This window comes from Hyposmocoma kahamanoa, unplaced genomic scaffold (assembly GCF_003589595.1).
Source record: "Hyposmocoma kahamanoa isolate Upper Pololo Valley unplaced genomic scaffold, ASM358959v1 65, whole genome shotgun sequence".
NCBI classification, from domain to species: Eukaryota; Metazoa; Arthropoda; class Insecta; order Lepidoptera; family Cosmopterigidae; genus Hyposmocoma; species Hyposmocoma kahamanoa.
The window spans coordinates 1354075-1376513 of record NW_020653853.1 but is presented as its reverse complement, the minus strand read 5'-3'; the positions used below and the strand labels follow the sequence as shown (position 1 = coordinate 1376513).

The 22439-nt window shown below is 34.9% G+C and overlaps 5 protein-coding genes across 6 annotated transcripts in view; 2 read left to right on the top strand and 3 right to left on the bottom strand.

Annotated features, from left to right (window-relative positions):
* Nucleotides 1-328: 328 nt before the first annotated feature.
* LOC113231434 (general vesicular transport factor p115) lies at nucleotides 329-9350 on the bottom strand. The gene is made up of 5 exons (XM_026465753.1): nucleotides 9167-9350; nucleotides 8252-8386; nucleotides 3914-4860; nucleotides 2667-2797; nucleotides 329-724 (listed from the first exon to the last, which is right to left on the bottom strand). The coding sequence occupies exons 1-5, from the start codon at nucleotides 9242-9244 to the stop codon at nucleotides 408-410; spliced, it is 1608 nt and encodes a 535-aa protein (XP_026321538.1). The 5' UTR covers nucleotides 9245-9350; the 3' UTR covers nucleotides 329-407.
* A 1483-nt stretch (nucleotides 9351-10833) lies between these two features.
* On the top strand, nucleotides 10834-13647 carry LOC113231429. Its single transcript, XM_026465745.1, has 6 exons — nucleotides 10834-10898; nucleotides 11054-11303; nucleotides 11993-12206; nucleotides 12669-12747; nucleotides 12966-13078; nucleotides 13156-13647. The coding sequence occupies exons 1-6, from the start codon at nucleotides 10834-10836 to the stop codon at nucleotides 13338-13340; spliced, it is 906 nt and encodes a 301-aa protein (XP_026321530.1). The 3' UTR covers nucleotides 13341-13647.
* A 137-nt stretch (nucleotides 13648-13784) lies between these two features.
* Nucleotides 13785-16114, bottom strand: LOC113231335 (serine/threonine-protein kinase RIO3). The gene is made up of 2 exons (XM_026465617.1): nucleotides 14757-16114; nucleotides 13785-14286 (listed from the first exon to the last, which is right to left on the bottom strand). Exons 1-2 carry the CDS (start codon nucleotides 16086-16088, stop codon nucleotides 13813-13815), a joined length of 1806 nt encoding a protein of 601 aa, XP_026321402.1. The 5' UTR covers nucleotides 16089-16114; the 3' UTR covers nucleotides 13785-13812.
* Nucleotides 16115-18696: 2582 nt separating this feature from the next.
* On the bottom strand, nucleotides 18697-19526 carry LOC113231400 (60S ribosomal protein L34). The gene is made up of 2 exons (XM_026465707.1): nucleotides 19455-19526; nucleotides 18697-19032 (listed from the first exon to the last, which is right to left on the bottom strand). Exons 1-2 carry the CDS (start codon nucleotides 19517-19519, stop codon nucleotides 18735-18737), a joined length of 363 nt encoding a protein of 120 aa, XP_026321492.1. The 5' UTR covers nucleotides 19520-19526; the 3' UTR covers nucleotides 18697-18734.
* Nucleotides 19527-21653: 2127 nt separating this feature from the next.
* LOC113231399 (bone morphogenetic protein receptor type-1B) overlaps nucleotides 21654-22439 on the top strand; it is a 131494-nt gene continuing 130708 nt past the window's right edge. For both annotated transcript variants that reach the window (XM_026465706.1, XM_026465703.1), the window contains exon 1: nucleotides 21654-21744. In XM_026465706.1, the coding sequence (XP_026321491.1) occupies nucleotides 21741-21744 (4 nt within the window). In that variant the 5' untranslated portion in view covers nucleotides 21654-21740. The remainder of the gene's footprint in view (nucleotides 21745-22439) is intronic.

Sequence of the window (22439 nt, the reverse complement as noted above, 5' to 3'; positions counted from 1 at the left end):
GTAGTGAGCGCCTGGTTTCATTAGTCAGATTTAGTAGTATTATGCGTGGGTATTTTCGATTTTGTATGAGAGTAATGTATCTGTTATGTAGTAACTATTAAGTAATCTGTGAACATGGTATATACATGGTATCTTTATTTCATAGGTAAGCAAATTACATTTTAAACAGTTAAATTAATTAAAAATTTCTACTCTTTCGTTGGGCAGATTTCGTGAGGTCTAGTATTCTGTTAGAATAATCCATGATCTCGAAGGGACCCTTTTGTTCCTTCCTTTCTTTAGAGTCCCTTCGAAACCATGGACGTTGCAATACGACCGAAACGTGGAGGTAAATAAGATATGTTTTTGTACACGATTATGTGCCGAATTTAAAATCAAATAATGTGTGAAAATCGTGGAAGTTTAAATCAGTGAACACTGTATAAGTTACTTGTTTTACTACAATTTTGACAACTTTTGAATAATCGAATCGGCGCCTTCGTTGACTGTACTCGCGACCGTCCTATCTCAAGTAAAGGAATTCCTTCGCTTACCTTCGACTGCAGCTTAGTAGTCTGCTGCAGCAGCAAAGTGCAATGATGCAGCAAAGTGACTGGGGTGCTCCCGATATTCGTCGCCAACAGCACTCTTAGCAGCAGCTCTTTCTGGGCAGGGTTGTCGCATAGCGCACGCATTAGGGCTGCTGATGCGAACCAATTCGACAGCGCGTCGGCAGAGAATAAACCTGATGAAACAACATCACAAATCGCGTATAGTACAGCTGCCACTTATGATATGGTTCTGCTAAATAACAACTGGCCACCTTGGTTTGTCCCTATCTACCGCCCCGAGAGATAAAGTATTCCAGACAGACTACGGGCTCAACGACACGACCAGGGTACGGCGGGCGTCCAGGCCAAGCCTTCCGCCAGTGATACCGCACAGTGGGCCCAAATTGATAATTCTTGGTTATATCGAGTTAAGTTTTTTTTATGTGATAGATAATAACATTCCTAACAACTTTTATTCTTGTATAATTTCTTGAAAAGTTGATAGTTTTGGAGAAAAAAAGCTGATTAAAAAATGCCGGAAATAAAAAGTATAAATTATAGGCTAAATTATTATTTAATCATGGGAACAATTTTAGGAATACAGAGCTGATTTTTTTCATATGATAAATAATAACATTCCTGATAACTTTTATTGTCATGTAATTTCTTGAAAAGCTGATTGTTTCAGAGAAAACAATTTAGGAAAATGTAATGTGTGTGGTTTATTGTAAATAAACCACATATAAACATTATAGGTCCAATCATTCTCTATCGAGAAAAAAATAATCCATCTGCAGGTACTTGCGGCTTTACAAGTAAAAAGGTGGCAAAATTTTAGATTTGTTATTTATTTATTAACACAATGTACTAGTTTCTACTTAATTTTCGTGTTATTGTTATATCATTCTCTAAATTATACTAAAATTAATTTTGCTTTAGTCGTAGCTCACGTATTTTGTTAACAAAGTACATAAAAAAAGTTACCAATTTTGCCGCACCTTTGCTTACAAAGCCGCAAGTACATGAAGACGGATTATTTTTTTCTACATAGCAAATGATTGGAACTATACTGTAAGTAACCCACGCACATTACATTTTCGTATATTTTGAGATAAAAAATAAAATGTATATTTCTCCATACAAAAAAAAAATATTTTTTCGCCGAAACTATCAACTTTTCAAGGAATTATACAAGAATAAAAGTTGTTAGGAATGTTATTATCTATCACATAAAAAAATTAGCTCGGTAGGTACTCCAATTGTTATTCCTATGTCCAAGAATTATCAATTTGGGCCCACTGTGCGCCGTAAGGATGAACATGAACATTTGTTACTATTTGTAACGATTCTTGTAATACAATATATTATATAATATATTGTATTATCTAATCTAAAATCTAAATCATCGTCTGCCCCGGTAGCATGTGGCCGGGACGTTCATCCCGCGTGCAGCTAGCGCATCTTAGTAGCAGTCTAGATGAGAGCCTGAGGCGAGGAGACACGCGGGGCGCGTAAGTTGCCCTTTAAATCGGAAGCTATGTCCGGACATGGTCACAGTGTACTGCGACCGGTATCTCCGGCACTTACTTGGAGAGCTAGTAGAGTTGAGTCGCCGATGAGTTAGATAATATCCTCCAGCCCCTCCAGCTGCTTAGGATATTGGGAACTGGAGACGACATTTTTTTTCGGCGTCGACAAGTGAGCGTGGCTTACAGCACCGCCACTAATGAGGAGATTGAGTCAACCGCTTAGCGGTGGGAACCGCTAGTTTTGCAATGCGCAACGGGAAGTGAGCATGCCTACAGCTCTGGTACCTATCTGGAAAATAGGGAGGATACTGCATGTGCACCCGAGACGGCTCATCTAATGCACTACTAGCCTTACAGAGAACCGGATGAAGTCCGTGCAAACGGGCTGATCTGGGGTTAGGACCTGACTTAGATGGTTCTTGTGCACAAGAAAACAAGAGTTTGATATTGAAGGTTACTATAAACAAAAAAGATATGGGACTGGCCACCTCGCCTCGTCAACTCCCTATCTACCGTTTTCTGTACATTACAAATAACCATGTGTTTGTATTTTACAGATAATCCTGAATAATATAAATATACTGCCGTTTATGATTGCGATACACACCTCCACAAAGTAACTGTCCGCTGGTGAGGCTCGACACGTCGGTGGCGGATGGCAGCAAGGTTTGGACGAGGTTCGCCTGGCTCACCTCATTGTGGTACAGGTAGCATTGGAAGCAGTACAGGACGGCGCATCTATAAATTTAGTTGTTAACTTGGTGTAGCAGCAGTAGAGCTGGTGGTGTAAGAGTTCGCCCTGAGAAGTAACTGCCACTTATATTTTATTAATTATTTCAGCAACTTAATAACTTTAAATTGGACTCAACTGAATACTAACTGAGACGCGACTGTCCACTATAGACATTTTTCGTTTACACTTGTGCGTTACTAATTTTTCGAACTCGAAGCCAGGTCGGTACTTTTCACTTGCAATGCAATTTTTTGCGCGTGAAAAAGGGACAAATAAATAAGTTTTGTATGGGTTACTTTGCCTACATCCATGGTTATACTACCAGAGAAAATTTTTAGGCGTTTTGTACAAATCAGTCAACTTGCAAGTTCCAGTTGGTAATTATGCAATAAAATGATATAGAATAACAACAAGAAGATGAATAAAATAATATAAGAATGCCGTTTACTATTTATTCTTTTAACATCTTCATCTCTCGTCTCATCTTTGCTGCACTTATAACGAACTCAGTCTTTACCTGACCTCGATATGTTTTTTGATTCCCTTGCAAAGTACAAATCCACCATTTAAAAACACATAGCACGTGACAACTAACATAGTACTATTTCTAAATTGCTTTAAATTATATTACTATTACCTACTTAATTTCAAAGCGACAGTGTTGTCCTGTCACTTTGAAATTAAGTCGTGTACGAATGACATACAAATATAGCGAAATTTTGATGATAAATGATTAATATATCGCAATTTTGAAATAAAATATAATATAATGCAATTTTTTGGATAATACTGTGTTAGTTGTCAAGTGCGACATATTTGCGAGGGCACCCAATTAATTAATTGTGTGATTGTCTATTCTTTTAATGCTTTTTATTTAATTTTTAATTTATTGATTGTTTCTATTATGAATAATCATGTATTAGTTTACTCGGCCTCTAATTGTTAGTGTTGAATGTTGTGTACACCTATAATTGGCTTGTGTCGGATTTTGTTCTTCTTAGTCTTAAGTTCTTTAAATGTATTAATACACATGCTGTTGGTGTGCATTTTGAAAATAAATAAACTTGGCTAGGTTAAGGAATTTGTTAGAGAAAGTGATGGAGATTATATTATCAACTTACCTCAACGAAAATGGCTGTTTCTCATTAACCATAGACATCAGGAGCACGACTATTGCTGGTCTTGGAGGATTCGAAGGCGCCATCACACTTCCCAAATACTCCTGATTTGTCACATCTCCTCTAACTACTTCTCCCACAGTATTTATTGTCTCTGTCAAAATGTCAGCTGGAACTCCACTTGCCATTAAAATATTACACAGAGATTCTAGCAATCCTGTTTTCTTCATAATTTTCTGACAACTAGATATAATCTGAGCTGAATTACTAGGTGATACCAATGTACGTACTATCTGTAACATACAGTGCACATTAGAAACCTTCTGCGGTGACCAACCTAGGTCCTCATTCTCGTCTGGTGTTTGAAACATTGGTAACATCTTCTGAATATAACTACCTTCTTTAAAAAAGTTAATATTACTACTATTATTCTTCAACAAATTCAACATAAGTAATAAGCAATCTTCAACAATAATTCCTCCATCCGAATAACCTTCTGAAGAGACAATATCAAACAGTCTATCAAATGCGTTTTCGAATGCTACAATTTTCTGTATGTTAGCATTTCCTTTAGTCAGTTTTATCAATAGCAATAATGCTTCATTACGTATAACTTCTCTTGTATCTGACAGTAAATCCATCATTTTAGATACCCCCATAGGTTTTACGAGTATGATTTCTTGAATATCCTTCGCTCTGTTTGTCAAAAGTGATATAAGCAGATGCACAGCAGATAGCCTGACTCTGAAGTCATATTCGTCTAGCAAATCCAGTAGGACTTGTATGTTTTGGGGGTCCTTGATGTACATTTCGGTGAATTGCTCACCAATATTCATGGGGACGTGCGGATTGTCTTCTTCCTCTTCAAATTGTGCGGGACACATAACATTGTTAAGCGTATCGAGAGCGTAGTTTATTGTTTCGTTATCTTGACGGTCCAGCTCTAGCACCTATAACAGAATGTATAAAGAAAATACAGATAGTAAAAAAATGTGTGAAAGTATCATATGAATACATAGGGCAACTAGTACAGTCCAAATACATACAAATTGTCAAATCAGATGGTTACGTATTCTATTCCATCGAAAGGCTGATTACCACAGTCATTTGACTACCGATAGTTCACCGCAAAATCAACCCAGTCGACTGTCAAGTGGCTTGGTTGCCTTCAGCGAATGAATGTCGACCGATAAGGTTTCAGTGTGTCGGCGGCCTCATTCCAACACGGTATGCGTGTCGCGATGTCGACTTGCTAATTTCGGCGAAGATGGCAGACGACACAGATCATCGACAAGCTGGAGTAAACACGCCTTAGGTTTTTTATTATTATTTCCTAATTTTTTCAGTTACAATGTATCTTTTTTTATGAATAGTGTTGACATACTTACATTCTTAATCATCATTGTAAGTAGTTCATAAAATACTAACACTTCACAGATATGTTACACCTAATTACAGAATTTTCACTGTAACACTTTTTGTTCAATTATTACTAAGGGGGAAAGTATAATTTGAGAGTAAATAATATCAGTAATGCTTTGTTAAATATAACTTTTCTTGTATCTGACAGTTTATTCCTTATTTTGGATACAGATCAACAAGTATGAGTTTTGATAAGCCAAGGCAATAGTTTACAGTAAAGTATGAAATCCCAGCCCACTGAGTTACAACTGTTGAAATTGAGCATGAGTTTTGAAAATGTATACAATTTTACTTTTCACTTGTGTACTTCATAATGGCTATTATATTAGTACATTAGGGAGAGAGTGGTAATGCAATGTTTCTTAAATATCTATAAACTTTTGTTATCACTAATTTATTATATATAAATTAAAATACATTTATCATAAAGCTAATTTTGTGGAAATCAGTAGGGGACTGTTGATTGTCGACTGGGTGAAACAACTAAGAGGCTTGACTACTGAACAATCAACCAATTATTTTTACAGTATCTTAAACGAATTAATAGATAAATATATCCCAAAAAAGTCAGTGGCATCACAATCTAATTTTCCCCCATGGTATTCGCGTACTCTGATAAAACTTGTTCGTCGGAAGTTGAAGGTACATGCTAAATGGAAAAAATATAGAAATGATGGTGATTACCAATTATTTTCAAGTTTACGTAGTAGAGAGAAAGAACTCGAGCGGATTTGCTATAAAAATTACATAGATTTTTCTGAAGAACAAATAACAAAAAACCCTCGATACTTCTGGTCCTTTATAAAGTCTAAACAGGGTAGTCATAATATTCCTGCCTATATGACATTCAATGATAAGTCTTCAACAGACGCTGAAACTATAAGCAACATGTTTAATGACTACTTTAATTCAGTCTTCGAATGTCATAACACTATTTGTAGTGCTGATCCCTTGGTATGTGGTAGCAATTTTTCTTCAATTAGCTTGTCTTCGGTAGAAATTACCCAGTGTACTGTTGCTAATTCGTTTAAACAGGTGAATATTAATAAGGGTGCTGGATTCGATAATGTTCACCCTATAGTAATTCGCAAACTCTGTAATGAGTTATCAGTACCACTCACTATTATCTACACTAAATCTATTTCTGAGGGTTGCTTCCCAACTATATGGAAGAAGGCACTCGTGACTCCTATCCCAAAGGGTGGTAACAGGCATGACGTAAAGCAGTACAGGCCCATCTCAAAATTGTGTATACTCGCGAAAATTTTTGAAAAAATGGTTACTTCCTTTTTGACAATTCAACTACATCATTCAATAATAACAGAACAACATGGTTTTTGTACAGGGCGCAGTGTTAATACTAATTTGGTCACTTATACTGATTTTTTGCTGAATGCTCTTGATGATGGTTATCAAGTGGATGCTGTGTATACTGATTTTTCGAAAGCGTTTGACAAAATTAATCATTCCATGCTAATACAGAAACTTTCGAGAATCGGTATACATGGTGATTTGTTGAGATGGATAGAATCTTATGTTGGCAATCGCTGCCAGGCGGTTGCACTTAAGGGCTACCGATCTAGATTCTTAAACATCCCGTCAGGCGTTCCTCAGGGATCTCATCTTGGTCCTTTTCTATTTTCTCTATACATTAATGACATTAACCTCTGTTTCTCAAACTCTCATCACCTACTTTACGCAGATGATACAAAAATTTATAGGGTAGTTCAAAGCTCGGATGGCTGTGCAAAATTGCAGCAAGATTTATATAGTTTTGAGCGTTTTTGTTCAAATAATTGTATGCCTCTAAATATAGATAAGTGCTACGTCATAACCTTTAGTCGCAAATCTCACCCAATTAAATACAATTACAGTATATCTGGTCGAAACATTGCTCGTGTGGATTTTATTCGTGACTTAGGTGTCACATTAGATTCCAAATTGCATTTCAATAAACATATTGACTGTATATTGGTTAGGGCTTATAAACAACTAGGTTTAATCCTTCGCCTAGGAAAACCATTTACTAGGGGAAGTACTCTTAAAATATTATACAATGCCTACGTTCGCAGTATTTTAGAGTTTGGTAGTGTGGTCTGAAACCCTCAATATATTGTTCATCAGGATAGAATAGAGAGTTTACAAAGGAAATTTTTAAAATCCTTTGACTACCGTTCTGGTTTATGCTATGATAATTATGAAGAGAGTGCGAAAAGGCATAATGTACATTCGCTGGTTTCTAGATGTTGTTACTTGGATAGTTTATTTTTATACAAGATCATTAATAATCATATTGATTCAGCTGATCTTTTACACAAAGTTGAGTTTCATGTACCTCGTATCTCCTCACGTTCTAAGTCTACCTTTCACGTATCATTTTGTCATACAAATTATGCTAAAAATACCTTTTTCAGACGAACTTGTACATATCATAATAAGCTTTTAGGTGAGGTCGATGTGTTTGCAAATAGTTTATATAGTTTTAAGAAAAAAGTGGGCGAACTTATTTTTAAATAGTATATTATGTAGTATATAGTTAGTTAGTTAGTTAGTTAGTTATTATTATTTATATTATTATTTTAGCGATTGCTTTATTAGTTCAATAAGGATAAAAAGTGACGTATATTTTTTAGTTACTTGTTATTATTAATTATTTTTATTTTTATTGTAGTCTATAGATATATATATATATATATATATATATTTGTATTTTGTATCCGTCACTTACATACGCACTATTTAATTTAATTTTGTTATTGTTTCTGCAAACTAGGGTACTATAGGTCTTTTTGTATATAATTGTCTCTTGTATTGTTGCTTATGTGACTGTTTGTTACCTAAATAAATAAATAAATAAAAATAAATAAATTAAAGTAAGATAACTAATATCGGGTAAATTCAGAATTGAATGGACAATACCTGTTTAAGAGTATCCATGCCTTGTGCGCCAACTTCAACGCGGTATTTGCGTGACATTGCCTTGAGTGCCCGGCAAGCATCTCTACGATCCTCCAGCAATGTTGAGTTGTTAACACGGTCTACTAAGCGCTCCACCTAGCAATTAGATATCAAACATGTACTCTCACTTTACTTATGATAGGGAAAATTAACTAAACTTTTTTTCTACAAAGAACTTTTACAGGTATACAATGATGAATCAGGTGGTGATGTGTGTTCAGAAATCAGATATACAAGCATATTAACTGTACAATGTTGTTAATCAAGAAATTCAATAGATTTATCAAAATTTTGACAAGATGATGAATTAAATTTAAATTGTTTGGTTATAGACTTATAGATTATTAGATGTATAACGTTTTCAAAATACTACATAACTAAGCATGGTAAGACAACCGAGTGTCAATCCAATAGAAAAACAATCTTTTATAGTTAATCCATTTCATCAATATATCAAAATCAATCAAGTTACATCCCTACTATACTTAAGATTCTTACAGATGGCTGAAAAGAACATTGCATTAACAAACAAGTTTCGTCCACGTCATTATCGTATTTAAAAAAGAAAATAAGTTTAAAAAATATTCAAAAATTACATGTATGTAGAATAACAAATAATATAATTAATCTGAAGGTACGTAAGTTCAATTGCGGAGTCGGCGAACTGTGAAACACTTTTTATCGCCCGGTCACATTGATTTAATTACGTTACAAGAGAAATAATGTGAGATTTTCGAAAACAATATTTTATGTAACAACTACCATATGGCACTGTGAAGTAGAGTAAAATCGAATTTGAAAAGATGCTTATATTACAATATGTAATAGCAAACGTTCTTTTAGTATAAATACTAATAAAATTAAAAGAAAACTCACGGTTTCGGCTGGCGACGGAAGATTGCCTGACTCCGGGGTTCCCAACACAGTTTTCAGTCCACTCTTAAAGAAATCCATCTCGCAATGTTCCCTTAGGTCTATTTAAGTCGCACAAAACTATTATTAAAAGGAATTCATCGCGTAAAATACAGAAATACACGAAAAGTAAATTAACCCAAATACAGGACACGTCAAAGTATTTCTTTTGACATTTATTACGGAGAATATTCGTTACGTATTAATAAGAAACTTTTGGTCGAGCATGTCAAAATTTATGAAGTTTCTAATTTTAATAAAAGAAAAATCATCATATATGTCATTCTTTCGCAACAGCATAACTCTTCCAATGAATGCTATTTCTCGAAATAGTAAACATGTAAAATAATAACTGAGTAGGTGTGTTTGGGTTAGTTTCGTGATCGTTTGTTACATTCCAATATAATAGGCAACCACTCAGCCTTAGCATATAAAATTTTAAATTATAATAATTTATTTCTTTGAAAATATGTTTTTTCTATCAAAATCTTGAGTAATTTGAATACGACCATTTAATGATATTTAGATTTATAGTCCAACATGGATTCCATAATATTTTTATATATTATTTTAGCTATATTTTAAGGTCTGGTAATGATGTAGGACGGAGCGACTTGATTATATGTATAATCGATATATCGTAATACACGAAAGCCATGTTTCTTTCTCTAGTTTACACATAAGACATGATATTACACCAGAAATATGTCATAGGATAGCTACCTTGATAGGTGTAACGTAGTTTGGCCAACATTTCAAATGAATTCAACTAGTGATTTCGTCGAATCTTCTATTTTTAGAATCGAGTAATCTGTCTCGAGTTAAAAATATTTTTTTTATATGACAATGTTCAAACAGAGTGTCTATATCGTCGTTGTGTCCCATTTGTTGGATTTACCGTTAGCCACAGGGCAATAATTATTTGGCTAGTATTATTTGTACAATTAATAAATTCACTAAATGTACTGTTAAAGTTTCGTGAGAAGCTTATTTCGTGGTAGGTCAATGATGTATCACTAGTATAATTTACATTATAGGCAAAAGTACGAATGCCAAGAAGGAAGACTTTTGGAAGAATGTTGGAATTTGTTACTATCGTAGCTTAGCTGTATTGCATAGTGTTGTTGTCACAGTTATATTTACACATTTTTGCATAAATCATTCGTGATGATTAAACAATCTTACAAATTAGTGCTGTACCTTATGTATGTATGATACATTTTCTCATATATTTATATGCCCTAATTGTTTATTTATATCTTATAGTTCCTCACCTATGCCTTTTTTCCACCTTCCCAAACCCGTTTCCAAATTCCATTATTTTGTGGATAAATAAGATTCTCCTTACTAAAAACAAGTAAGTGGCTAAAACGGGAACTGAAAATCCAAGAAAAAACTTCCAGAAATAATATTAATCACGTAACGAAAAAGCACATTTTCTGGTGCGCTTTTTAAGAATAATTGAAGAGCTATTACTTTGCTAGACAGAACTAGAGCATAAGAAAAATAAGGAAGACTGTTGTCATCTCTTTTGCATAATATAAACTTATCACTTTGATCGATGTCAGTCATCTTTTCAATGTAAACATTTTTATTTTCATGAATTCATCAATTTTATTACAACACACACAATGTCTACAGATTTGGGAGCTAGTTTCAACGAGCAATACATGAATATAAACACTAAACTGAAAAAGTAAGTAAATAACGTACTAAAACCAGTAATTTTTCATACCCAACTTTTACTGTCATCTGGTACAAGATTTCTGTGTTTATTTACCATTTTATGCTATTTATCACCTGTATATTCGTTGTAAAAAGTTAAAAATCCGTCATAATTTTTTATTTAAGGCGTTTTATGCGGAAACCGAATATATCTGAAGCGACAAATGAATTCATAGCATTGGCGATTCAGTGTGAACATTCGGAGCAGCCAGCGTTCGCGGGTCATGCGTATGTAGGAGCTGCGAAGTGTGAAGCGACGGCGGGAAACTTTCTTGGTGAAGCAGAGCATTATCTTGCTGCAGCACGGCAGTTCATGAAGGCTGAGAAGAAGTTAAAGATGTTGAAGTTTTACAGCCCCGACAGGGAGAATTTAGAGGTACTTTAAGTTCAACTTTATTTCAAAATTAGTTCAATGTGGCAAATGTATGTTTAAATCTATACCCAATTTAATTTAGTTAGTTTCATTTAGATATAGCGGAAATGAAACTATTTTTAAAAATCTAAATTGCTTGTGTTAGTTTTTTCAAACAAACCAATGTTTCGGGCCCTTTACATTTCCCATGGTGATAGTCACCGGTCACACGCAAAATAGGCGCTTTGTCGTCGAGTTGCGGAAACCAGCCCGTTGCACCAAGTACCAAGTACCAAGTAGTCACCGGTGACCACGAGACCTGTAACGAGCCCAAAACGTTGGTTTGTTTGAAAAAAACAAATTATGCAATTTAATAATAATATATAATCTGAAAAAATTGTTCAATTTATTAAGTGAAATAATTGCAAAAACTTAAGACATAGATTTTATTTTATTGCTTTGGGAATTAGTGCCCAGAGCGTTTTACTGGTACTTAATCGCAAGATAGGGAGAAATGGAAACCTCTGGAAGAGGCCTATCTTAGGATAAGCTGAAGATACAGAGACAACAAATTTGAGAATAATAAGGATTATACAATAAGCATGTCATACAATGTTTCTGTGTGAGATAAGTTAGTATGTACATTATTAGCAATAAAGGCTATAAATAAATAAATCGTAAAATAGCAAGTACACCAGAATACAAAATTTCAGGCTGCGATAGGCTGTTTTATGCAAGCTCTTAACAAATATCCAGACAAGTCCCCTATGCGCACCTCAATCCTCATGGAGCTGGCTGACAGTCTAGTAATGCTGAATCTCAAACTTGAGGCAGTGGCATATTATGAACAGGCTTTGGAGACAGTGGATGACAAAACTAGAAAACTCATGTTCATGAAGAATTTGGTCAATTTGCTGATTGATTGTGGTATTATTTATTATTTATTTCTTTGTGGCTATAGTACAGCCAACAGTACATCAAGCTATACTTATGTGAGCTATACCTTGTTTGACTATCACCATCCAATGGAACAAGATCTGTCAATGTGTATCTGAATGTGCTGATGTCTGTACGTGCCATTTAGACCTTTGTGATGGTGTTTCTTTTCCCCTTCCATTTCTTATTTTTAGTCAATGTAAAAGAAAATCTTATTTCTCTGAAACAACATTACAGTTATAAATAACAAACTAATTATAACTTGTGACTTTAGTCACACTAAAATTAACCAAATGATTGTACACCTTGTTTTTCTAGTAAAAGATTACAATCTGCTTTCTTTGTCTGATGTAGTAAATTTGTACGTAAAAATGACTCATGAAAATATATTAATTAACTTAATGGTGCAATATTCATATACATGTAATTTTTAAATTACAATTTAATTTTCAGAGAAATTCAATATAGCACTGGAGACAGCTAACAAAATCTGTGACTCAAACTTCAATATGCCAGATGATATTCTTACTGAGTATGTATTTATACTATCACTTGACAGATGCACTTGATAACAGTATCTATAAAATATGCTTGTTTCTTGCGCAATGAAGAAAAAAAAGAACAACAACAAAGTTTGTGTTATTGGTAATTAGATATTCATTGATATGATTTCATCATCATAAATGTAATTTTTACATAAGAGTGCAGAAATAGCAAAATATACTTATTGAAAGTTATTCCACTTTCCAGGATTCAAGTCAGCAGGGTTTTACTTAATCTGTTAGTGGAACCGGCTGATGACAACAAGCCAGTCTCCTTGAGGCAGCTCTTCATAGATCTGCTTAATGATACTGAAACTGAAGGTACCTAATCTATATCAGTCAGCAAATCTATCCTAATGACTGTATAACATCAATGTTTAAAATCGTGTATTTTTCAGCAATCCCCTTTAACACTGACCTGCAACTAAAACTCCAGTCAATAATAATCTCCTGTATGACAGCAGACGTCTCCTCACTGATCAGCGTCAGCTCTGAAGTCAGACAGTACTTGACTACGCACCAGAATAATTTGCTGGACACTCTAATTAAGGAAAAGAGGATGCGGCATTTGTCATTAGTGTAGATATAGTTTAATGTTGAGAGAACAGACTTTGTTTTGTCACATGAAACGGTTACTATATGTAGTTGCGTAACACATTGTTGTGTAATGGCAGACACCTTTGGTATTCAGATGAAGGAACACAGCAAAGGGATGGCTACAAAATTTCATGAATTACTTAAGTTGGTCAGCATTTTATGGTAATAATTACTTAGTCAAAGTATTTCACAAGGAAGCAATGGAAGTGTAATACTAGTCAATTTAAAATTCTTTATTTTTTCAAATAAATGACGTTGTTACTTTAGTTATGAGATATTTAATAAAAAATACAGATCTTAATTTCCCCATTTTATTTCATAAAACTTGTAATCTGTTAAATTGTATAATACCATTCTTTTTGGATTTTTTTGAAGTACAACATTAACACCTATAATCAGATTACAAACACTGATTTCAAACTGATTATCAAATTGGATAAAATGTATACTCAAAACTTTTAAGACTTTTTATCAATACGAGAAATACTTATATTTTCTGATTTTGGTATAATCACTTCAATTTCATTAGCAAAATTGACTTTTTTGTCAATAATTAGGTCCCTGGAATGACCTTCTTCATTTTTCTTAGGAATTGGAAGAGTAACTTCATTAGCAAAGTCAGCAGCATTGTCAACATTTTTGGCCTTGATTGAGTATTCCCACATTTCTTCAAATTCATCTTCATCGGAATCCTCATTACCACTTTTGTCACTCTTTGAAGCTTTATTGTCAACGGCCTTCTCCCAGCAGTATTCAAATGGGTAACCAGTGTTCCTGTTGTCATCCAAGGAGATTTCAAATCTTGAAGACAAGGAATTGTATATGGTGTGCACCCCTGCCAGCAGGTTAACATCAACTTCTTCAAAACCAGTGATTGATTTGAACAAGTCTTCAGCTGTCTTCATATTTGGAATTCCTTTCTTCTCAAAGAACTGTTGAATTAAAATACAATCAAAAAAATTTGTTCCATAAAAACTACAATACAGTACATATGCACTGTACAAGTACAATAAATAATTAAAATATACAACTTAAATATAAAATAAGAAATATAATATATAACCCAAGCGTAATAAATAATAAAAATAATATAAATGACATTGTTTACTGCGCTGTTCCAGAATCTCGAAGACTCTGATTTTCAGAGGACTACATAACAGAATATCAAATGTGTAACGAAATATTATCATGAAATGAATCATAATCAGTTAACATCATACAATGTGATATGGTTTAAATATCACTCATACAAACACTATGATACCACATAATTACATCAATAATGTCTGCTGTTGTGAAATATGTACTAAAATTAAAAATATTTATGTTTATTAACTGCATTTAAAAACTGGTGAACCTATGAAAGAAAAGTGTAGGACACTCTGGTTATGGTTATACTTACATTGGCAATATTATTGCAGTCCCTCAGAAGAAACTCCAAGCCACTAGGATGGTTTGGCTGGACTGATTGTGAGACATCAATAAACCAACACTTGTCCTCCCACCACAGTATATTATATTCAGATAAATCTGCATGAATCAAGTGTCCAATATTGTACAACTTATGCATTGCTTCTACAATCTCATTGTATACACTCTGCCATTTCTCTGGCTTCAAGATTACATCTTTGAGTTTAGGAGCTGGCTTTCTATCCCGACCAATGAATGACATCACAAGGACGTGTTTCTTCAGCAACACCATCTCGGGGCAGTTCATTCCAATCTTTTGCATCCTCTTCATGTTATGCATTTCCTTCTCAGCCCACATGTGCACAATCTTACGGGGATTCTGCTTAGAGAAGCGATTTTTAAACCTATAATCTGCCTCTATATACTTGTCACGTGTTTTAAACTCATTAAGAGTAGTTTTAAATACTTTAATAGCACATTCTTTCGGTACTACCAAATCTGGGTAAGAAGTATCTCCATTAGCATGTAAAACCAAAGATTCCTTTCCTGCAGCGATAATTCCATCGATATCCTCCAAAATACCATTATTTATAAGTTTGAAGAGTATGAGTCTGGTTCTTTCATCCATACCCATTTCAGCGGTTGCTTGGCTCTCCTTACGGTCTAACATTTTATGCTTGCGAGCCTGGTGTTGTCTGGTTTGTTCCTTCAAATGATTGAACACAGAGTTTGGCAGTTTCATGTCGAATCCCGCGCCGTCGCCGGTACAAACCTCTGGAGGGAATGCCATCACGCGGCATGCATTCCTTCTGCCACTTAAAACGCTGTCATGCTTAGTAACCATCTCTCCACCTCTCATAGCGAAGCCTTGTTTCGGAATACTTGCGAACTCTCTCTCGTTAGTTTCAAACCGATCCCAGTCTTTTTTATTAGCAACTTCAACATCTTCTTCCTCGTCCGAGTCATATACCAAATGGTCGGGTACGCTTCGGTAATTATCGTAAGATATTGATACCTTCGCATCTCCGTTCCTCTTTTTCTCCACTCGTTTAATTTCATCGTCATGCTCTTTGTCGAATTGACATTGCAACACTTGTGCAATTAGGGCATCAGAGTCACAATACTCTTTAGCATTGGCTTCCTCGATCTGCTTCAGGATTTCAGGGGTCATTTCTTCGGAAGTACTCACTAGTAAGTCAGATATTTGCTCAGCAAATTTCAATTCTTCTTTCACCTGAAGGCCTCTTGCATATTCCTCTGACATAATATCAGTCAGATTCTGCGATTCCACAGGCGCAGTAACTTTTTTCCACGGATTCGACATGATTAGAAGTTTCACGATGAAATAGTTAGGCAAGACTAAATAATAATAAAATTAATTTATTTCACTATACAAAATTTCTTCGCACAAACGAACGGAACGGAATCACAGATAACTGTACGGAATGCGGTATAGGCAAAAAAAAAACAGAGCATAGACCAACGTAGCGATAAGCGAGGTCAATCGAGTTACTTTTTTATGAACTCGAGCTCACTCGCTTCGGTACGTAGTGTTGTTAAAAAACCGTTTTTTTTAGGTGAAAAAAAAACTTGAAAAGAAATATTTTTTTTTGTATGGAAATAAAAACATGACAATTGTATTTTTTTTTTATTATTAATACAAAGAGATTCGCCGTGGACCTTTTGGAGGGAAAAGTGTCGTTTTTATTTTGACTTTGAATTATTTTGTGAAATCTAGTTTAAAGTGGAATAGGATAGTGCTAATGTGCCTTAATCGAAGTTTAAAACGCGAAATTATACGAATCTCGAACTAAAATACCCGTATCGGCCCGTTTTAAGGAATCCCGAGTCAATCCAAACACGCCGCCTCAAATTGCCTATCCTCTTTGTGGCGGCGATATTTACAAAAACATATTTAAACTTCATGTTAACCCTCAGAGTCGTATTCCAGAACTCTACTCAATTCTCAAGTCAGGATTTGAGTATAGTTTAAAGGATTCGAAATTATACTCAAGTCCCTGCCATTAGGGTCGTGTTTCCAGTGCTTGTGTTTCAATTGCAATCCTGACTTGAGCATTGAGTAGAGTTCTAGAATACGACCCCTAGTGTCTTTTTCTTTTAGTTATTCAATTTACCTTTTTCTCAAAAAAAACCAAATTTAGAACACAAAACCAGAGTGCCGTGTTTTTTTCCAAAAATATTTAAAAAAAGTATTTAGTTTTTTCAAATTACAACACTACGCGACGGTGAATTGTCGGTTCGTGTTCTAATCGCGGTTGCTCTGTCAGACACTGAGTCGAGATAACTCGAGTTAGCAGTCGCGTCAACTCGAGTTGAAAAAAGTACAACTCGTCGCATCGCTAGAGCAACTTATCCATACCATAGACTAGGAAGCAGACATTTTTTCTTTTTTGGCTTTTATCAGCAGCAATGGAGCCAATGGCAAGTTAAATAACTTTATGTACAAACGAAACCTTTTCGTATGTTATGAAAAGGTTATCCTTGTCCATATGGACATAGGAAAAAACGGGTCGGTAGTGGAGAGGAATCTGATGATTACCGTAGGTCGGAGAATGTGTACCAAATCTGTAGATACATGTATAGAACATAACTACAAAGATACATGTGTAGAATATAACTACAAAGAGTGACATAGAGTTGTTAAAACCACCAAATTTTAATTCACTACTTTTTTTGGAATTCCGGATTTCCGAAAATGTTTTTACTGCATCGTAGGACAAAGCTACTCCACCTAGTAGTTTTATCCTACGATATTGTAAGTCAAAGTAGGATTTTAAAGTAATTCATGTCAAAAAAAATGCAGTAGGTAACTGACTTTTCATTACAGTAAACTTTCTTTTCGGAATAAGTACTTATGGTGGCGGTACTTCTCTAGCCGAATGATGATAATAACGAAGATGCTCATATTTAACGCTAACAGTGCTGATAACGCTAATAATTCTGATGGTGCATATAATGCGCACGGAGCTGACGATGGTTATGCTAAAGGTCCTAATGATTCTGATGGTGCCGATGATGCAGATAGTGCTGATGATGACCAGTGGTCGGGCATGACATCGATATGGGCATCAGCACCATCACAATCATCTGCAACATCAGCACCACCAGCCCAGCATCATTAGCACCATCAGCATCAATAGTAACATAAGCATAAAGCCTCATCAGCAATACCAGCTGCTTTAGCATTGTTAGCATCTTGGTCGTTAATAATAATCATAATTTTAATAGCAATAGAGCTCCTTGTGAAAGAGTTCATCCAGGGAAGTAATGCCACCATACTTATTTCATCCACCAATCAGCTTTAAAAGCCAAGTTTAACTTCTTAGAAGAGCAGTTTTGTGCTACAATGCAGTAAAACAATTTCCAGAAATACAGAATTCAAAACGAGATAAATTAATTAAAATTTGATTGTTTTAACAACGCCATATCACTCGTAGCCATATTTATACATGTATCTATGTATGTGGAACACCTTTTTCCCCACCATTGATGATTGCTTAGACTATGGATCCATAGAATTAATATCATTAATTCATAGAATCAAAAAATTAATTCTTTTAAGGTAGTGTCTACATTCATAGAAATAAACCAGGTTCAGCTATTTGTTGCGTAATATAAGAAAGAGTATTGCTAGACGAGAATCAACCACAACTGTCAAACATTTCAGCAAAATTTGCAGATTTAATTATTTATAACATATATAAATTTTACTTTTTCAGCATTAATACAAGGAACTAAAAGAGCAATTGAAATGAAATTGACATTTAAAAAAAAATAAAGTTGATTTAGTTTTGTGTGACTATAAACAGGACAAAATTTAGGGTACATTTTTCTAAAAATTCAATTCATCATTAAGTCATTATTTTCAGGGTTATTAATTTGTATACCTTTAAAATTAGAATAAAAACATGTAAGTTTTTTAAGTTTTTATTCTACCCTAAACAGATGTTCACTTGGCAACCTTCTTGCTGCCTTTGCTACTGGTAGCTTGTTGCGCCTTGAGGACCTTCACTATCTTCTGTTCCTCGATGAGGAAGGCCCTGACAATACGCTGTTTCACACATTTATGGCAGAGAACACCACCATAGACACGCTTGACAGTCTTCTTGCGGTAGCAGAGGCGAGAACGTTCAGCGGGCCGTGCAGGCTGGATACCACGTAACTTGCTTTTGCACTGGCCACATCTCGGGATCTTCTTGGGCTTTTTGACATACTGATATACCAGACGTCCACCAGGGGTTCTTACTCTGAAATAATTAAAGAAAGCTGTATTCATTTTCGAGTTGATATCGATTTCTTCTTCCTATAAGCCAGGATGTATATAAACTAGGTGAAATCTGCCATTCAATTCTATAACAAAACTTTAGTTCTTGCATAGCAAAATGAAAATTATGTTTACGAACCCAAAACACTAATTGTAACTAAACTTTGTATCTCACGCCCCACTTTGCTCAAGCTTCCAACTTAGAATAGAACATTATAAGTTTAGTTTCCAAAGAAGAATTCTCAAACACTGATTTATTTGTAGTAAAAAAAAATTAAGGTTAGTTTTACAGAACCAAGTAAAAATAAGCACAAAATACTGCAATACGTGAGCAAGAATGGGCATGTAACGTGTTTTGCGTAATTTAAGAGGCTATCTGCGCTTAAACAACAGAAATACACTTACATTCTCCTCTGGTTCGACTTTGTGTTATACGACAAACGTCGTCTGAACGTAAGCCGCTGTACCATTTTCAAGCTGAAATATGAAAGATATTATGAACTATAGATACTGAACACTTAGAATTACTTTAATTACCACAATTTTTTTACGAATTTCAACAAGATTATAATAGATTTCATTTATTTTCAGAAAACATACTGAATTCCAACCTTTTTGACAGCCTTTGACAAGAAAAGAAAAACAGATGTTTATTCTGGTAACACTGCACTTATAGTATCATTAGTAACCAGAGCCGCAAAAATCATTAATAAAAAAAGTATAGTTTATTTGAAAAAAAAAAAAAAAACATTGTGGCATTTTTGGAACAACATTTTTAGTTAATATCTATTAGTCAGTCGTCAATAAATATTTCCTGCTTTAGAAAGAAAGAAAGCTCTCGAAAAGACATCACCTTATGTCACCAACAAAAATAATGTGCTTAGGCACATTGGCCTGTGATGTATCGTTTCTACAGCAATGCACAATAAGCACAATGTGTCCTAAAATTGATTTAGAAATTTATAAATCACAAAGAAGAAAGCCGATCAATACGGTAATAATCTTAGTAATAACTATAATAATCTTGGATGGTAGGTAATAATAATAGGGGCTTAAATATTAAATTGCAGATTTATCGATTTATCATACTGGCCATTTTAAATTAAAATTAAATCGGCTTGGTGTCAGATTTCAGAGGGAAACTTTTTTCACAAGAAAACTAAAACTTTCTTAATTTATAGAACACGATATTTGATTGTTCGACTCGACACGTTACATTCAGCTTTTAGGCTCAACTCACACTGGCGCAGAGTCGAAGCGTCATGTTTTTCGCCTATAGCATATTCATCTATATTTTCCAATTATTAAGGTACAAATTTGTGTTTTGCAAATATGGAATCGAGTGGCGACGCGTGTCGACGCGTGTCACTTGGTCGCCGTGAGGCGTCAGACGCCGACCAAACTGTGATCCCGGCGCACTAATGCGAGTGTCGTCGCGCGTCGCCTGGCGGTGGAGTTGAAAAACAGGACGCGACGCGATGCTTCGACTCTGCGCCAGTGTGAGTTGAGCCTTAAGGTGAAGATGGATACAGCGAAAATCAGCGTAATTATCTATCGAACACGAGTTTCCACACATGGGGTTAACATAGCAGAAACTGCTCGTAATGTTAATGCTGTGTTTGAAGCGGATACGTCTAAAAGGGGCATACATTATCATGCATTGCAGTCTGCCTTGACGTCAGCCGCGTAATGCGGGTGTACTACGTGAGTGCGAATGTCGATTACGCTAATGCCGATAGTGCGAAGACGGTTGCGCGCAAGCTTAAATGTGCGATAGTTCATTTTGCGACAGATTTGACCCATGGTTGCAGGTTGTTGCAATTCTTTGCAATGCAAAGCTTTCGTAATAAACTGTGAGTGAGCAATTTCCTGCCTGTGCGGCGGACTGCCATAGTAGTAGTGAATGGGCCGTTTTACGAAGGCACCGTGCGAAAGAACCACGAAGAAGACCAATCACTAATTTAGTTAATTTTAGTTTTTAGTTATTTACAAAGTTTTGCATCTCCGATACGAGTTTGAGAAAGCAAGGCATCTCATGGCATTTGAACAATAAGGGCGAAAATCGCAGCAAAACAGCTTCATCATGATAACGGCTCCATGATAACGCAACACCTCACACTGCTCGAGAAACAGTTTTAACACTGCAAGACTTGCAGTTGGAAACCATCCGTCATCCTACATATACTCGAGACCTCGTTCCAACCGACTATCATTTTTTCGTGATTTGGATTATTTTTAGCACGGAAAAAAATGTATTCCCAGGAAGCCGTACAAAATACCTTCACATAGCTTGTGAGTTCAGGCAAGAGTTCTATCGCAAAGGTTCTAATGACTTTCCGATTAAATTGCAGAACGGTATAGATAGTGAGGAAAAATACTTTGATTAAACAAATATATTTTTGCTTACCAAATAAATTGTTCTTATTTTTCAGTACGAAACGGCAATTTCATACTTTAACCCTAGCATCTTTAACCTCTTAAATATTATAGCCTAGAGGATGAAAAAAAATAAAGGAAATATAGTGAGAACAATATTGTAAGTTTATAAGAGCATATAGGATTTGTAAGCGATGATTTATTTATTTGGGCAACACTGATAGTAAGATGGCCGCCCGTGTGTGATGTTATGTGCTGATGTTTTTCTGTTTTTAAATTAAATTTATTGTGGTTTTTCACTGGATTTCAGCTGAAATGGGTGAGTAAAATATTTGTTATAATCTGGTTTACGAGAATAAATGTTTTTAAATGTGACATGTCGTTTTTGCGTATATTCTGTCGAAGAGATATTGGTCAGACATCCAGAAGTTGATTCTCGTTTTGTAGGTCTGGGTTTGTTTTTTGTCGTGTTCACTCTTTTATGGTATGGAGATCTCATGCATCTAATTGTCCTTTTGATTTTCAGTACTGCCTATGTTCTTCTTAAATCATGGCACGATTGCCATTATCTTAATTAATAAATTTTGATTCCATGACTGTTTTTCTGAAAGCACGTCTCCTAGAAGCTTTTAACAGAACTAGTAAATAATATCCAAGAATATGATCTTTGTGTTGAGCGATGTTGCGTATATTTACAATGGAAATAGATACCCTTAAAGACATTTTCAATCTTTATTTACTCCAGGAAAGTAACAGTTTTAATTCAATCTTTATTTACTCCAGGAAAGTAACAGTTTTAATTCGTTTTCTTTACTGTACTTGACACCTAAGTTAATGACTACTAATAAAATATACTTAATTCAATGAAACTTGATCAGTTGTGATACATATGAAGGGTTTAGTTGTGCACAAGTTCATGAATTCATTGAGATTAATTGATTCCACTATGGAAATGTATTTAATCATTTTCATCCTTCCTTTACATTTCTCTGGTTTATGAGTGACAAGGCTGTC

Excerpts from the sequence above, each read along its gene's own strand:
- LOC113231429 (XM_026465745.1), top strand. The coding sequence starts at position 10,834 with ATGTCTACAGATTTGGGAGCTAGTTTCAACGAGCAATACATGAATATA. Across the intron at positions 12,207-12,668 it reads CAATTTGCTGATTGATTGTG|AGAAATTCAATATAGCACTG; the intron begins GTATTATTTATT and ends TTTAATTTTCAG. Across the intron at positions 13,079-13,155 it reads TAATGATACTGAAACTGAAG|CAATCCCCTTTAACACTGAC; the intron begins GTACCTAATCTA and ends TGTATTTTTCAG.
- LOC113231335 (XM_026465617.1), bottom strand. The coding sequence starts at position 16,088 with ATGTCGAATCCGTGGAAAAAAGTTACTGCGCCTGTGGAATCGCAGAAT. Across the intron at positions 14,287-14,756 it reads ACTGCAATAATATTGCCAAT|TTCTTTGAGAAGAAAGGAAT; the intron begins GTAAGTATAACC and ends TTAATTCAACAG.
- LOC113231400 (XM_026465707.1), bottom strand. The coding sequence starts at position 19,519 with ATGGTACAGCGGCTTACGTTCAGACGACGTTTGTCGTATAACACAAAG. Across the intron at positions 19,033-19,454 it reads AAGTCGAACCAGAGGAGAAT|AGTAAGAACCCCTGGTGGAC; the intron begins GTAAGTGTATTT and ends TAATTATTTCAG.
- LOC113231434 (XM_026465753.1), bottom strand. The coding sequence starts at position 9,244 with ATGGATTTCTTTAAGAGTGGACTGAAAACTGTGTTGGGAACCCCGGAG. Across the intron at positions 4,861-8,251 it reads GCATGGATACTCTTAAACAG|GTGCTAGAGCTGGACCGTCA; the intron begins GTATTGTCCATT and ends ATTCTGTTATAG. Across the intron at positions 725-2,666 it reads CGGACAGTTACTTTGTGGAG|GTTTATTCTCTGCCGACGCG; the intron begins GTGTGTATCGCA and ends TTGTTTCATCAG.